Raw genomic sequence first — 17,028 nt, forward strand, 5'->3', positions numbered from 1 at the left:
ACATATTTAATTGAGCAGGGGTGTGCAATTATTTTGGTACAGGGACCACATCAGCCATTAAGTAGAACATGGAACAGAGAAGATAAAAAGTTCTGCATAGCTTTATCTTTTAAGCCCAGACATGCACTCAATGAATGATGCACAATTTTCTGAAGTGTATACTGATGGGACCATTCTGCGATTGCTTGAAGTTTTGCTGCTATACTTTCTATCATGTGTTAGTAAAACTGATTAAAGGCTGCATAAAATTATTAATTGATTATTTTACCATACTTCAATGCAGTGGTAATATAGTATTCAATTTAACACTCTACATCAGGAGTCTGGTTTAAAAGTCAAATAAAATATTTGGGAAAGAGATTCTAAAAGCTTATTTTAATGTTGGCCGCAAAGTGGACCCATTTACTTGTTTTATTCTCAGAACATTATCAACCTGTTTACACGCTCATGGGTCATGATGTGGGTCTTGTCAATGTTTGGCACCCCATTCAGCACACCACTGAATAAAACAGGCTGCATGACACTGATAAATGATTACTGCCAGATAACATTAGCATACAGGTGTGAGGGACTTCAGCATTTTACAGATAACACAAAGAGTAAATATATTCCTTTCTCACTTGGTTTTACTCGCGTGTCCCCTCCGTGCACTATTGAGCGCTAAATTGTTGTTTGTTTGTTTTTTGCAGAGAGAAAGCGCGTGCAATCGCATGTATGGTTATAAATTAAGTATGACATAAGATGAAATATTTCCAATTTGTGCAAGTATAAATCTCTGATTGGGGTGTTGCATATATTATCTGCCATCCCTGAGCATATTAAAAGCTTGTGGATGTGCAGTAGGTCCAAAAGCCAGATAAATGAAAGATCTAATAAAAGAAATTCATGATAAATCAACCCGCGGGCAGTAGTTTGCCCTGGTCTGCAATTGAGGGTGATTTAAGGTTCGTTTAGGGGTGTGTAGTACCCTCAAGCACCCCTGTAGGACCGGGCCTGATCTGCTGCAGTCTGGAATGTCTGCATCAGTCTTGCCTCCAAGTGCATTAATTAAACTGGGCTATCATTAGGCAAGCAACATGATTTTCCAATGCACATCACTTCCTATGCCAGATTTGACTGTAAGCAACAGTTCCAAAAACTAATCTCAAATGTTCAGGAATTTATATGCAGATTTAAGCATTGCCTAATTGCAAATGACCTTTAAAATCCCTTATCATTGCGCAACAATGTTATTTCATGGATTGCAGTATGGGCTGCCCCTGCCTGTCATCTGAAGTATATAAAAGTATTGCACGGCCATTTTTGAGTTCGGATTGTCGGAAACGTTAAACTAACGTGGATCAGCCGTGCTCGACTTTAAACAGTGAAGTATTAACGGCGTGATTACCGTCAGCTGTGCGACAACAGACATGCGTCTTTACCAAACCACGCGTTTAAAATACATCTGTGCTGGAAATATTACAGTGTGTAGAGCTACGGAAGTTAACAAGGCAGTGGGGGTTGGTTCAAGATGCTTGTTTGGTGTTAAGTTTTCGTGCACAGCTGTATCTAGACCGTATTACTTGCCGAATGGAAAAATAAACACCTGGCAGCAGTGTAAATCGCTGGTTTGCACGCCAACTACCGATTATAGCACACACCGGAAACATTTCAGTCGTGTATTTTCATCCAAACACACATATGAGGACGCTTTTGGTCAGGCACGGGATAAACCTGAAAAGTTTTGGAGTGAAGCGGCACGTGGTATCAGCTGGTTTGAACATTGGACCCAAACTTTGGATAACACGGATGCAGTGTTTCCAAAATGGTATGTACATCATTGCGTTAGGTTAGGGGGTGTTCACACAGGCAGAACGCTGCATAATAGAACTGAACGCGTTTTAAAAGTTAAAAAAACCTGACGCACCGTCTTTAAACGCGAACGCAAACGTCCGTCTGACGGCCAAATCTTAAAAAGATAGGCTGACGGAACGCCATGCGCTGCCGGAACACAATATGCGTCCGTTGTGAACGCCCCCTTGTAGTCTCCATAAGGCATATGAGTGCATTAATGTAGTGAACTCAGAATATTATATTATTTTCACCAATATTACACGAGTGTAAGTTTTTGGTCGTTGGCAAAAACGTAATGTCATTTAACGATGTGGGATGGATAAAAGTTTTATTTACTCGTGTCACCAGGCATGTTTATGATGTTCTTTTTGCATTTCCTGGAGCGTGAAAGTGTTGAATACGAATGCTGGTAAATTAGCATTCTGATTGCTTTGATTAGCACACGTTACGTTATTCATTTCGTGAGCCACAATACTTAGATTCAACTAATCATGTTATTAAACTGTTGTTGATCAAAGTGGCAGTGAATTTAAAGGAACGAGTTACTCAAAGATGATAACTTTGTCATTATTTACCCACCCTCATATTCTCACATATTCATGCAGTTATTTTCCATACAATGACAGAAGAGCTCAGAATGGACCAAAACACCTTTTAAAGTACCATAAATGTAGTCCGTAGTACAACTTTTGCACTGTACTCCTTCAGAAAGTATTTTGAAGCCAAACGATAGCTTTGTGTGAGGAACGGTGTAAAATTTAAGTTGTTACTCACTGACAATCTTCCCCTTGTACACTGTGTTATATAGCTGTATGTTACGACACATGCAACATCCAGCGGCTTTATTAAATGCGAATGAGTATTCAGGGATTATTAGTACGTTATGACTTAAATTTTGGTTAGTTCTTCAGAAAAAGCCTTTGGATGTGGCTTCAGAAGACCTGTAATATAGTACACAAGTCATATGGACTACTTTTATTGTGCTTTGTGTTTAAAAAAAAAAAAAAAAATGTACTTTTTGCATAAAGAAAACATTTTCTACAGAAAACAACAGCATACAGGTCTGGAATGGCATGATTGGGGGAGTAAATAATGTCAGAATTGTCACCTTTTTGGGAAGAACTAGGCTATTCCTTTAAGAACATCTGTTTCCACAGGTTTGTTGGAGGAAAGCTAAACGTATGTTATAATGCTGTGGATCGGCATGTGGAGAATGGAAGAGGTGATCAGGCAGCTGTCATCTATGACAGTCCCGTTACCGGCACTAAACAGATCATCACATACAGAGAAATGCAAGATCAGGTAACGAGCGTTTTGAGTCTCTGTTCCTTCTCATCTAAAGTGCTGTCTCATTTGCATTCAGTGTCTATTGTTCTGTTATTTTAATGAGTCTGTATGGCATCATTTTTAACCTTGTCCCCAGCCCCCCAGAATTTGTTTATTCTTTGACACTGGCATCAAAACCAGGGCTCAAGGCAATAATACCACCGAAAGTGACAAAAAATGGCCCAGATATTTAAAATGTGGGGCCAAGAAAATCCCCATATGGTGCAAACCATAGTTTTTTTTTTTAATCTGTTATCTAACATTTTAATATATTGCACATGTTCTAATATAAACCTATGTATTGTTGGGGTTTGTATGCATTTAATGCCTCTTCAGACACTGTAGTGACCTGTAACTGTCTGTAAACCTCTTGTCCATCAGAAAGGAGGAAGTGAGAACCGTGTTATCAACCAAAAAGGCTTTTAATAAAACAACACACAACATGAAACTCAGCAGAACAAAACAAATGCGCACACACAAACACGGCTCCGTGTGTCTCTCCCTCTCTCTGGCGTCTCTGGCCCCTCATTATGTCTCTCTTCCGCTGATTGTGGCAACTTCCCCATTGGTCTTCCCTGCCTCCTGGGAAACTGAGTTGGATGAGGGGAGGGAGAGGGGAGAAAGAAAGAGCGGGAAAGCCCGAAAGAGCAAGAGAGAGGGAGGGCAGAGAGACACTCCGGTTCCCGAGCACTTACAATGGAAGTAATTGTGGCCTATCTGTAAATGTTAAAATACTCACTGTTTCAAAAGTATAGCCACAAGACGTAAACAATATGCGTGCTAACATGATTTTAGTGTGATAAAATCACTGTCATTTTCTGTGTAGTTATGTCCAATTTTGCAACACTGTTGCCATGACGACATAACGCTGTAAACCCTAAAACAACCGTAAAAATGACTATTTAAACAACTTTACAGCTCAAATAATACACAAGTATTAAAAAACAATTATTGTAAGTGCTTTTATAAAATAAGCTTTACATTTCTGCCCTTAAAGCCCCCAAACTGGCCCCATTCACTTCCATTGTAAGTGCCACTCTGTAACCTTGATTTTTTTTTTGTGCTTTTGTTTTTAAAGAAAAGGAAGGACAAGTCTAAATTATTTTTGTTATTAATATTACTCCACAAATGCTGTCGATTTAGCTTAACTTGTATTGAAACCGGAAGATTCTTTTAACAGTTTGTTAAAAGCCCGGCCCCGCCCTCCTCCTTGTCACACAGTTGTAATTGTACAGACTGAGAATTTATTTAATTTAATTGATTCATGAGGCAAGAATATGCCACAAATGGACAACACATTTTGATATGATTAGAAAAACATGCCCTTGAAAATCAATTTGATGGGGCAAATATTGCCCCTTACCAAAAAGTGAATTTCTGACACTGTTCCATACCCTTTTTTTGTAGGTGTCCAGGTTGGCGGGTGTGCTGGTGAGGCATGGTGTAAAGATGGGGGATCTGGTGGTGATCTATATGCCCATGGTGCCTCAGGCCATGTTCACCATGCTGGCATGTGCCCGTATTGGTGCCACCCACAGCCTCATCTTTGGGGGATTTGCCTCTAAAGAGCTTTCCATCCGTATTGACCATGCTAAGGTAAGCCACTGTATTTATATAAGAAAATAGGTAATGGAAGCTTTGATTTTCAAAATGTATCAATTTGACCACCAGATGTATCATAAACTTCAAACTTTAAAGGAATAGTTCACCCAAAAATGAAAACTCTCATAATTTACTCACCCTCATGCCATCCCTTTCTTCTGTGGAACACAAATTAAGATTTTTAGAAGATTATATCAGCTCTGTAGGTCCATACAATGCAAGTAAATAGTGACCAGAACTTTGAAGCTCCAAAAAGCACATAAAGGCAGCATAAAACTAATCCAAACGACTGCAGTGGCTTAATCCGTGTCTTCTGAAGTGATCAAATGGATTTTGGGTGAGAACAGACCTAAATGTAACTCCTTTTTCACTTTACATTTTGCCATTGCAGTCTCTAAGTATGATCATGATTTCAAGCTTGATTACATAGTGCATTCATAAAGTATTTAGACCCCTTCATTTTTTTTCTTCACATTTTGTTATGTTGCAGTCTATGCAAAATAAAATTCACATTAATCTACACTCCATACCACATAATGACAAAAAGCAGATTTTTCATAATTTAGCAAATTTATTAAAAAGAAAAAACTGAGATATCACACTGACATGAGTATTCAGACCCTTAACTCAATACTTAGTTGAAGCACGTTTGGCAGCGATTACAGCCTCGAGTCTTTTTGGGTATGATGCGACAAGCTTTGCACACATGGATTTGGGGATTTTCTGCCATTCTTCTCTGCAGATCCTCTCAAGCTCTGTCAAGTTGGATGGACAGCCATTTTCAGGTCTCTCCAGAGATGTTCGATTGGGTTCAAGTCCGGGCTCTGGCTGGGCCACTCAAGGACATTCTCAGAGTTGTCCCTAAGCCACTCTTGCGTTGTCTTGGCTGTGTGCTTAGGGACATTGTCCTGTAGGAAGGTGAACCTTCGGCCCATTCTGAGGTTCTGAGCCCTCTGGATCAGGTTTTTTCTTTAAGGATATCTCTGTATTTTGCTGCGTTCAGCTTTCCTTCAACCCTGACAAGTCCCTCAGTCCCTGCCGCTGAAAAACACCCCAACAGCATGATGCTACCACCACCATGCTTCACTCTAGGGATAGTATTGCGCAGGTGGTGAGCGGTGCCTGGTTTCCTCCAGACATGATGCTTGGAATTGATGCCAAACAGTTCAATCTTCGTTTCATCAGACCAGAGAATCTTGTTTCTCACAGTCTGAGAGTACTTTAGGTGCTTTTTTTTTTGCAAATTCCAAGCAGGCTTTCATGTGTCTTGCACTGAGGAGAGGTTTCCGTCTGGCCACTCTGCCATAAAGGTGAAGTACTGCAGTGATGGTTGTCCTTAGGGCTGTCACAATTATGAAATTTGATTGACGATTAATTGTCAAACAAATAATTGCGATTATGATGATTAATTGTTTGTTTTAAGGCTATGACGATTGATTGTCTGTTTTAGGGCTTTCACAAGTAATTGTCATATACATTTTTATATTTAAGATATAAATCAGATAATAAAATAGGGATTTATGATTTCCTTTTAAGACTTTTTATTTTTCATGTAATTTATAAGTTTATCAAAATATTTCTTAATAGTTTTTGATCAACTTTAGTTTTGGTCAGGTTTGCATTAACGCTGTTGTTCTGGAACTCCTTTATTTTATATTTTATATATTTTTCAAAAAAATAAAATATAATTTACATTTTTTATATTTATATCATTATGCAATAGTAAATATTTCTGCCCTAATTTCTTCACTTTCACACACTTTTTAATGCTCTTTGATTAAACCCACGAGCCCTTATTTCACATGAAGCAAAGCCTTTCAGATGTCGCTGCGTGCCTCTCCTCCGCGGTTTCACTGCGTGTTATTAACACTGCGTATATGAACTCATAATGACTAGAAATATTTGCCATTACACAATCTTTTAAAGTGAAGGCATGCTGCCAAAACATCTCCGACCCGTCAAGGCATGGACCCCATAAGACCTCTGAAGGTGTCCCGTGGTATCTGGCACCAAGACGTTAGCAGCAGATCCTTTAAATCCTGGAAATTGCAAGGTGGGGCCTTCATGGATCGGACATGTTGGTCCAGCACATCCCATAGATGCACAAACAGATTGAGATCTGGGAAATTTGGAGGCCAGGTCTACACCTTGAACTCTTTGTCATGTTCCTCAAACCATTCCTGAACAATTTTTGCAGTGTGGCAGGGTGCACTATCCTGTTGAAAGAGGCCACTGCCATCAGAGACTACCATTGCCATGAAGGGGTGTACGTGGTCTGCAACAATCTTTAAGTAGGTGGTACGTGTCAAAGTGACATCCACATGAATGCCAGGACCCAAGATTTCCCAGCAGAACATTGCCCAGAGCATCACAGTGCCTTCGCCGGCCTGCCTTCTTCCCATAGTGCATCCTGCTGCCATCTCTTCCCCAGGTAAATGACAACAGCGATGCACTGTGTGTTCTGACACCTTTCTATAATGACCAGCATTAAGTTTTTCAGTAATTTGTGCTACAGTAGCTCTTCTGCAGGATAGGACCAGACAGGCTAGCCTTTGCTCCCAACGCGCATCAATGAGCCTTGGGTGCCCATGACCTTGTCGCCGGTTGTCCATCCTTGGAACACTTTTGGTAGTTACTAACCACTGCATACCAGGAACGCCCCACAAGACCTGCCGTTTTGGAGATGCTCTGACCCAGTCGTCTAGCCATCACAGTTTGGCCCTTGTCTAAGTCGCTCAGATCCGTACGCTTGTCCATTTTCCTGCTTCCAACACATGAAATTCAAGAATTGACTGTTCACTTGCTGCCTAATATATCCCACCCCTTGACAGGTGCCATTGTAACGATATAATCAATGTTATTCACTTCACCTGTCAGTGGTTTTAATGTTGTGGCTGATTAGTGTATATTCAGTATATGCATTCACATGTGATTGGAATTTGAAGTGCACAATAATCGCAATTATTAAATAATCGTCTGATCGCGGTTATTTGAGACAACTGCGACTAGATGATTATATAATAATTGCAACAAGCCTAGTTGTCCTCCTGCAAGTTTCTCCCCATCTCCACACATGATCTCTGGAGCTCTTCTTCTCTTACCAAAGCCCTTCTTCCCCAGTTGCTCTGTTTGGCTGGGTGGCCAGCTCTAGGAAGAGTCCTGGTTGTTCCAAACTTCTTCCATTTAAGAATTATGGATGCCACTCTGCTCTTGGGAACCTTCAACGCTGCTGAAATTTTTTTTGTAGCCTTCCCCATATCTGTGGCTTGACAAAATCCTGTCTCTGAGCTCTGCAGGCAATTCCTTTAACCTCATGGCTTGGTTTTTGCTCTGATATGCATTTTCAGCTGTGAGACCTTATATAGACCATTCCAAATCATGTCCAGTCAATTGAATTTGACACAGGTGGACTCCAATCAAAGTGTAGAAACATCTCAAAGATGATCCAGAGAAATGGGATGCACCTGAGCTAAATTTCAAGTGTCATAGTAAATGGTCTGAATATTATGTCAATGTGATTATTTCAGTGTTTTAATAAATTTGCAAAGTTACCAAAAATCTGGGTTTTGTTTTGTCATTATGGGGTATGGAGTGTAGATTGATTTGGAAAAAAATTATTTAAAGAATTTTAGCATAAGGCTGCACCATAAAATGTGAAAAAATGAAGGGGTCTGAATACTTTCTGAATGCACTGTATGCTTGATGCATGCATAGAGCAATGGATGGAGCTAGAAGGTGTAATCAAACTTAAAATCATGATCGCCAAGGAGACTGCTAATGTCAGAATTTATGGAGAAATGGAGTTACATTTTAGGTCTGTTCTCACCCATAAATCCAATGGATTGCTTCAGAAGACATGAATGAAACTGTATGGATTACTTTTATGCTGCCTTTATGTGCTTCTTGGACCTTCAAAGTTTTGGTCCCAATTCATTTGTATTGTATGGACCTACAGAGCTGAGATATTCTTCTAAAAATCTTCATTTGTGTTCTGCAGAAGAAAGAAAGTCATACACATCTAGGACATTTTCATTTCTGCCGAACTATTCTTTTACCTCTATCCTTTTGGTGTCTTGCACCTTCTTGAAATGCAAATCTAGTATATTAATAAACTAATGTTTGTGACTGCGGAGTAAATTGATACATTTATTTAAATCTGAATGCATTTCCATGATGTATCTCTCTACTGAGGTTGGTGAAATCAACTTCCTCCCTTAAATTATAATTTTCCCTGCAGCCCAAGTTGCTGGTGACTGCATCATTTGGCATCGAGCCGGGCAGGAGAGTGGAGTACATTCCCCTGGTGGACAAAGCTCTGGAGCTTAGCAGCCACAAACCACACAAAGTCCTCATCTACAGCCGTCCCTGCATGGTGAGCTCCCACAAACCCACAGCACCATGACACCAGTCTCATTATGAAGCTGGCTGATTGCCTAATAGCTGGTTAAAGTGAAGATGTTGCTAGATATTGCAGCAAGAGACTAAATTACAGTTGGTTTCCCCTTTTTTTTGCTGGACTCAACAGTAAACATGCTATTTTGTTTATGTTTGTGTATATACTGTATGTGTAAAACAAAAATAGTTATGCTATTTTTTTGTGTTGTGTATATACTTTATGTGTAAAACAAAAATAGTTTTCCAGAATTCCCTAGTGTACCTTTAGTTATCTTTATATGTAAATGTACACTCACTGATCATTTTAGTAGGTACACCTGCACACCAATTTATTGGCCATATCTGATTATTGGAGGGGACTTGTCCCCCTCAATGTATATCAGAATCAGAATCAGCTTTAGCTTTATTGCCAAGTATGCTTACACATACAAGGAATTTGTCTTGGTGACAGGAGCTTCCAGTGGACAACAATACAAAAACAATACAAAAACAGCAGCAAGACACAGATAATAATAAAAAATAAAACTAATTATACACATACGTACAGACACACACATACATACATGCACATGGGTAGTGCAAATCTAATACAATCCGTTATGTACAGTGCAAATACAAATCTGTTATGTACAGTGCAAATTATTATAATTTTTTTTTATTTATTTTTTTTCAGAGGAATGAAATGGCAGAAGAGGTTGGGTGTGTTGGATAAATATAAGAAAGACTAAACTGTATTTTACATAGTTATTGCTCAATGGGGCAATTTAACTTCATGAGATGGATAGCCTGAGGGGAAAAAACTGTTCCTGTGCCTGACGGTTCTGGTGCTCAGAGCTCTGAAGTGTCGGCCAGAAGGCAGCAGTTCAAAAAGGTAGTGGGCAGGATGAGTGGGGTCCAGAGTGTTTTTTCCAGCCTTTTTCCTCACTCTGGAAGTGTATAGTTCTTGAAGGGGTGGCAGGGGGCAACCAATAATCCTCTCAGCAGTCCGAACTGTCTTTTGTAGTCTTCTAATGTCCAATTTCATAGCTGACACAAACCAGACAGTTATTGAAGTGCAGAGGACAGACTCAATGACTGCTGAGTAGAACTGTATCAGCAGCACCTGTGGCAGGTTGAAGGAAGTACAACCTCTGCTGGGCCTTTTCGCAGTGGAGTCAATGTGGGTCTCCCACTTCAGGTTCTGTGAGATGGTAGTGCCCAAGAACCTGAATGACTCCACTGCTGCCACAGTGCTGTTTAGAATGGTGAGGGGGGGGTCAGTGTTGGGGTGTTTCTCCTAAAGTCCACAATGATCTCCACCGTTTTGAGCATGTTCAGCTCAAGGTTGTTTTGACTGCACCAGACAGCCAGCTGTTCAACCTCCCTTTTGTATGCAGACTTATTGTCATCTCGGATGAGGCCGATGACAGTGGTGTCAGCTGCAAACTTCAGGAGCTTGACAGAGGGGTCCTTGGCGATGCAGTCATTGGTGTAGAGGGAGAAGAGTAGTGGGGAGAGCACACATCTCTGGGGGGCACCAGTGCTGATTGTACAGGTACTAGAAGTGAGTTTCCCCTGTCTCACAAGCTGCTGCCTGTCCGTCAGAAAGATGGTAATCCACTGACAGATAGACATGGGAACAGAGAGTTGGTGTAATTTATTCTGGAGTGTAGCTGGGATGATGGCGTTGAAAGCCGAACAGAAGTCCACAAAAAGGATCTTTGCATATGTCCCTGGTCTGTCCAGATGTTGCATGATATGATGCAATCCAATGTTGACTGCATCATCCACAGACCTGTTTGCTCTAAGCAAATTGAAGGGGATCTAGAAAGGGTCCAGTGATGTTCTTCAGGTGGGTCAACAGCAGTCTCTCAAATGATTTCATGACCACAGACATCAGGGCGACAGGTCTGTAGTCATTAAGTCCTGTGATTTTTGGTTTCTTTGGGACAGGAATAATGATTGAGCGTTTGAAGCAGCATGGGACTTCACACTGCTCCAGTGATCTATTGAAGATCTGTGTGAAGATGGGGGCCAGCTGGTTAGCACATGATTGAAGACACGCTGGTGTGACGCCATCTGAGCCTGAAGCTTTCCTTGTCTTTTGTTTTTGAAAGTCGTGGCTCACATCATCTTCACAGATCTTAAGTGCAGATTGAGTAGCAGCAGGGGGTTGCAGGAGGTGTTGGTGTTTGTGTGAAGTGAAGGTGGGTGTGGGGTGTGAGATTGGGCCTTTCAAATCTGCAGTAGAACACCTTCAGGTTGTCGGCCAGTTGTTGCTTCCTTACAGGGTTGGGGGTAGGAGTCCTATAATTTGTGAGTTGTTTCATGCCACTCCACACTGATGCAGGGTCATTAGCTGAAAACTTGTTTTTCAGCTTCTCAGAGTATCTTCTTTTAGCCACTCTGATTTCCTTGTTCAGTGTGTTCCTGGCCTGATTGAACAAGACTTTATCCCCACCCCTGTAAGCATCCTCTTTGGCATGACGAAGCTGCCTGAGCTCTGCTGTAAACCATGGTTTGTCATTGTTGAACTTTAAATAAGTCCTAGTAGGAATGCACATATCCTCACAGAAACTGATATATGATATAATAGTATCTGTGAGCTCGTCCAGGTCTGTTGCTGCAGCCTCAAAAACACTCCAATCCGTGCAATCGAAGCAGGCTTGTAGTTCCCACTCTGCTTCATTGGTCCATCTCTTTACAGTTCTTACTACTGGCTTGGTTGATTTTAATTTCTGCCTGTAGGTTGGAAGAAGATGTACCAGACAGTGATCAGAGAGTCCCAAAGCTGCTCTAGGAACAGAGCGATATGCATCCTTTATTGTTGTGTAGCAATGATCCAGTATGTTCCTGTCTTTGGTGGGGCATGTGATGTTCTGTTTGTATTTGGACAGTTCAGTGCTGTCGAATGTTCAGCAGTTCGTCTCTGTTAAAACTGACTGGAAAAAGATTACTAAACATAGGACAAACAAACAAAAACAACAAAAGAACTGAGGAGCTCCACACCGAGGCAGCCATCCGCAGCACCATCATGTCTGAAGAGGGATTCCAGCCCAGGATTGTGGTTACGGCCCTGTTCTGATGCATCCCGACTTAAGACTTAATTCTGTGTTGTCATGGAAACTGTCAGGAAATAGCTTTTTGATTATCCAACAGATTGGGGTAAAGAAACAGTCCCAAATGGTTAGTGGAGATGAACAAAACCAAATTTCAGAAATGTGGAAAAAAAAAGTTCAAATCAGTTTTCATATTTCCCAGCCCCAGAAATATGGACACAACGTTCAATTTATGTTATTCCTTTAGAAGATTCCTATATGCCTCTTAGTTTCTGAAGCTTTTAGAATATTCAGAGTTACCTGAATATACAAAACCGAGAGATTCAGATTTTTCATTTCTTGCTAAACATTTTTATTTAGGCCCCTTTCTGAAGGCCTCAGTACTTTGTAGATAAACATTTCCATCTTTTCCCCAGGAAAAGGTGTCCATGCATCCTGACCTAAGTCTGGACTGGGAGGAGGAAATGGCTACTGCTCTCCCTCATGATTGTGTCCCCGTCCCCGCTCATCACCCGCTTTATGTCCTCTACACCTCTGGCACCACTGGCACTCCTAAGGTAAAATCTTGTTTATGACAATACGTGGTGATAAAACACAGCTGAGGAAATGATTGAGGGTGTTTACTGTGGAATAGATCCGTGTTGTCAGGGTCTATTGCATATTCTGTTTGGAAACCTTGAGCCATACATCTCTATAAAATCTTGTCTGTTTTCAAGTTCAGCATGACCTGTGAGTTTCAAGGTGTGTAGATACACTCTTGTCTGATGCTCTATATAGGCTTTTGTCTGGCTTGTTGTATGTGGCATTTACTATTCATTTAATGTTGATAAAAGAATCTGAATTGGACTTGTCAACTTTTCCCTTAAGTTGACAATAACGTTACTATCAAATCATAGGGACAATGAAATAAGAGACAAAAAGGGGTCTATATTTGAATTTAATAATAATTGGCACCTGAATAATGACATTAAGAAACTTCAAGTTTTCATACAGTTTCAATGTTTGAACTTGTAATTAGAGGCGGCCGATCGTGGATTTTTGCCGATGCAATTACTAAGGTGGTGGGGAAGGCTGATAACTGATAAATTGGTCTATAGTTTTTATTTATAGAATGTTAAAAGTTTCTTATTCTTTCCTTACTGTGATGGGCACAGACAAAGAGGCCACAAGAGCCAAAATGAATAAAGTCCCAGATGCAGTTTATTCTTTAACCAAATTCCCAATAAGAACCAGAAAAAAAAAATTATGATTTGGTGCATAACATGGGACTTTTACCTTATAAACGAGCCCGAAGTACACCAGGGAATCTTATTTTGAAATGTTGGAGACTTGTCTCTGTTACAGTGCTTTAAGTATTAACCAAAATTAAGCTTTAGCCTATATATTAACCAGGCGAAGGGTTTTGTAAATGTATATTTCCCCAGATGAGGTATAATGAGCAATAAGGTTTATTATTATTCACAAGATATGAAGTTGGAGACATGATGTATGTGTTGACGGGGCATGTTTCTATATAGTCACATTTTTCTTTGCATCCCCTTGCTTCAATTTAGAACACGCGATTAACTAATCTAGATAACAAAATATGCATTAAAGAGACGATAAAAATATGGATGAATATTGCCAATGATGACCGATTTAGATACAGGAAATCCCCTGATGATTGTTTTTCTTTCAACTTTAGAGGCTGCTGTTATACTGTGGAACCAATGCGTTCTAACTATATAATCCTCTATCGCTGGCTACAGGAACATGGAGGGAAAAAAAACTATCGGCACGGAATGATCAGTAAAACCGATATATCGGTCCACTTTTACTTTGAATTACAAGTTTGTCAAAGTCGTGAATGGTTTTTAGAAGTCGGCTTCTCAAAATGTAGGCTAAATCTAACATGATATAAAAGTAAAAAAAACTGCTATGAGCCATTGTACCTGACCAATCAGAGACATCCTGGCTGTTAAGCCCCTCCCATTTCCAGGATCTCTTTTTCAGTGCTACTTGCCATTCTGCCCGCCAATTAAATTTTTATGATTCCACCTCTTATTCAAAGACCACCTCTAAATAAAATTTTATTTTCCCCACATGATATTGTGCATGAGGTGAACAGCACTTTGAAATTTTCATGATCATGCCTCAGGTGCTATTCTATCCTGAACATCTCACTTATAGAAGGACACTTCTATAAGCGAGGCAAAAGAAGAGAATAAAAAAAGCGCACACAGGAGGAAGTATCATGGCCTGAAGGCACAGTGAACAAAACACAGCTCTCCATTGACTTAGACTTCAGCCACTGTGAAATATCTGGCCCAAGGCAATACTGCCCTGTACATAAACCACTTGCTAATAGTCCTGCCTCACTTGCTCAGTCAGGCACATGCCTCTCAAATTTATGGATTTGGCACAATTTACCAGGATTTAATTAGCACCCTACAACTCAAAATATACCTTTCAAGCCGACCCTCAGCCTCCATCGTGGTGATACACATGCCTATACTTGGGTGAATCTCACAAAACATGTCAAGAAAAATTTACATAATTTACAAGTTGGCTATTTCGTATGGTCTTGCACATTGTTGTTCGCATAAACGAATTCATCACGTGCAAATTCCCAGATGTCTAATGCGGAAGTAAGCGCGGGTTCCGTGCACGAGGTGTTAAGGACATACTTATTCATATTATGCCCTTACCCAAACCCCTTATCTAAACTTAACCAATCAGTAGAGTGTGTAAACATGATAGGAAACTGTTGTGTGTGACAGAAGAAAGTAATTGTTACGTATTAGAAAGGAAACGTTGTCCAGCGACATCATTGGCTGTAGTGAAAGTCGTAGGATTTCAAACGAGTGCAGTCGCACGATATCATTCGAATTAGCCAAATTTAGAAACGTTGTATGAATCCTGGCAATTTCGCCTTGAGAGTGTGTTTACTCGGAGAGGCATTTAGGGCCATGAAGATCATGACAGTTACGTACATTTTACCCCCTTAATTCTCATTACTGCAGCATTACAAAAATATACTATTTCAAATGTAATGTGTAGTATTTAAATTGTATAGTGCAATAAAATAGTATCTGTTTTACTGTAACTGTGGAAAAAATTATTATTAGCAATGGGATTAGTAAAAGTATAATGTACAGCCATGTTGAGGTAATGCAAATTGGGGGTTAAAATGCATTTAACTGTCATGAAAATAATGTCACAATGCAAAAAAATCTTAAAGGCCCTAAATGTGGGGGCCTGGGTAGCTCAGTGGTAAAAGACGCTGGCTACCAGCCCTGGAGTTCGCTAGTTCGGTAGTTCGAATCCCAGGGCGTGCTGAGTGACTCCAGCCAGGTCTCCCAAGCAACCAAATTGGCCCAATTGCTAGGGATCATTATAATGTGGTTCGTTCTCGTGGGGCACATGGTGAGTTGAGCGTGGATGCCGCGGTGGATGGCGTGAAGCCTCCACACGTGCTATGTCTCCATGGCAGTGCACTCAGCAAGCCACGTGATAAGATGCACGGGTTGACGGTCTTAGACACGGTCCTTAGATTCGTCCTCCGCCACCCAGATTGAGGCAAGTCACTACGCGACCACGAGGACTTAAAAGCGCATTGGGAATTGGGCATTCCAAATTGGGTGAAAAAAGGGGAACACCCCCCCCATTTCTCTATGCAAATATATATATCACCACCCAGTTAGTCATCACGAATGGTAATGTGTTGTGCAAAAACGAGAATTCTGTCTTCATGTACTCACCCTAATGTCCTTCCAAACCCATATGACTAATAAATAAATCTCATTGACTGAAGAATTGGTGTGTTCACATGAAGAAATTATTTCTTGACATTGTGATGTGTTTTCCTGTGAAATGTTCCAATTCTTCTATTCTTTCCTCTCAGGGTGTAGTCCGAGATACGGGCGGATATGCCGTGATGTTAAACTGGACCATGTCTAATATTTACGGACTGGCTCCTGGTGAGGTAGGCCATGATTCAGTATTTTTGCAAGGGGGGAATCAAATTTTCCTTGATCTTTTGAAATTAAAGCCTTCAGTGTGCAATAAAAACATACTGTACATTTCTAAACTTAAACGAGGTGCCCTAGCTAGGGACTAGAATATTGTAGATATGACTCATGGCACCATACAGAGCCAATTTCCAACATTGTAATGACCAGTTTTGCATCTTCTTCAGGCAATGTTGTTTATAAATAAACATTTAGATTTTATTCAATACTTAAAAGTATAGATAAAACAGTTCAGTGTAATTAAAAAATATATTATTTTACCCTGTATTTGTGTGCACAATGTATTTTTATGCTTTTACGTGCTGTTAGAATGTCTCTTGAGATCAATTGAGTTTCTGCCCTTGAAGAGCTTTACAAATCACTCACTTATAAGGTTCCATTATGATTGGAATCTTGTTATTTTGCAGTTTCGTTTGGTGACACTAGTAGCAAAAAAATTACCCACTTCACCTTAAAGGCCTTTTCACAACAAACGCGAATCTTTGCCGCAATTAACATTTTCAGTCAAAACAATGGATTCCTAATGAACCATTCACACCTGGAGTGAACATTTGCACACCAGCAAAGCAAGGCTTTTTTTTTTGAGTGTGTAAAAAAAAAAAAAAAAAAAAAATTCTTCGCCAGGCAATAAAATGCCCTGACCAATAAAATATGAGCTTTGGATCAGGAGCTGCTGCAGTAACCAAAACCAGCGCAACTGGTGGCGCTAATGCACATAAAGCTGTTTTAACCACCGACAATAAATGCTGAAGGAACTCGAGGAAGAAATCCTGAACCATCTGTTAGGACGTGTTTGTTATCTAATGCCTTAAAAACGGAAACTT

At 40.3% G+C, this 17,028-nt stretch overlaps 1 protein-coding gene across 1 annotated transcript in view; it reads left to right on the forward strand.

The window, feature by feature from the left end:
• The first annotated feature begins 1,276 nt into the window (after window positions 1–1,276).
• acss3 (acyl-CoA synthetase short chain family member 3) overlaps window positions 1,277–17,028 on the forward strand; it is a 53,543-nt gene continuing 37,791 nt past the window's right edge. The window contains exons 1-6 of the mRNA XM_051691169.1: window positions 1,277–1,807; window positions 2,991–3,135; window positions 4,567–4,755; window positions 8,999–9,133; window positions 12,611–12,751; window positions 16,078–16,158. Of these exons, the coding sequence (XP_051547129.1) occupies window positions 1,410–1,807; window positions 2,991–3,135; window positions 4,567–4,755; window positions 8,999–9,133; window positions 12,611–12,751; window positions 16,078–16,158 (1,089 nt within the window). The 5' untranslated portion in view covers window positions 1,277–1,409. The remainder of the gene's footprint in view (window positions 1,808–2,990; window positions 3,136–4,566; window positions 4,756–8,998; window positions 9,134–12,610; window positions 12,752–16,077; window positions 16,159–17,028) is intronic.

Source organism: Myxocyprinus asiaticus, chromosome 47 (assembly GCF_019703515.2).
Source record: "Myxocyprinus asiaticus isolate MX2 ecotype Aquarium Trade chromosome 47, UBuf_Myxa_2, whole genome shotgun sequence".
Classification (NCBI taxonomy): Eukaryota; Metazoa; Chordata; class Actinopteri; order Cypriniformes; family Catostomidae; genus Myxocyprinus; species Myxocyprinus asiaticus.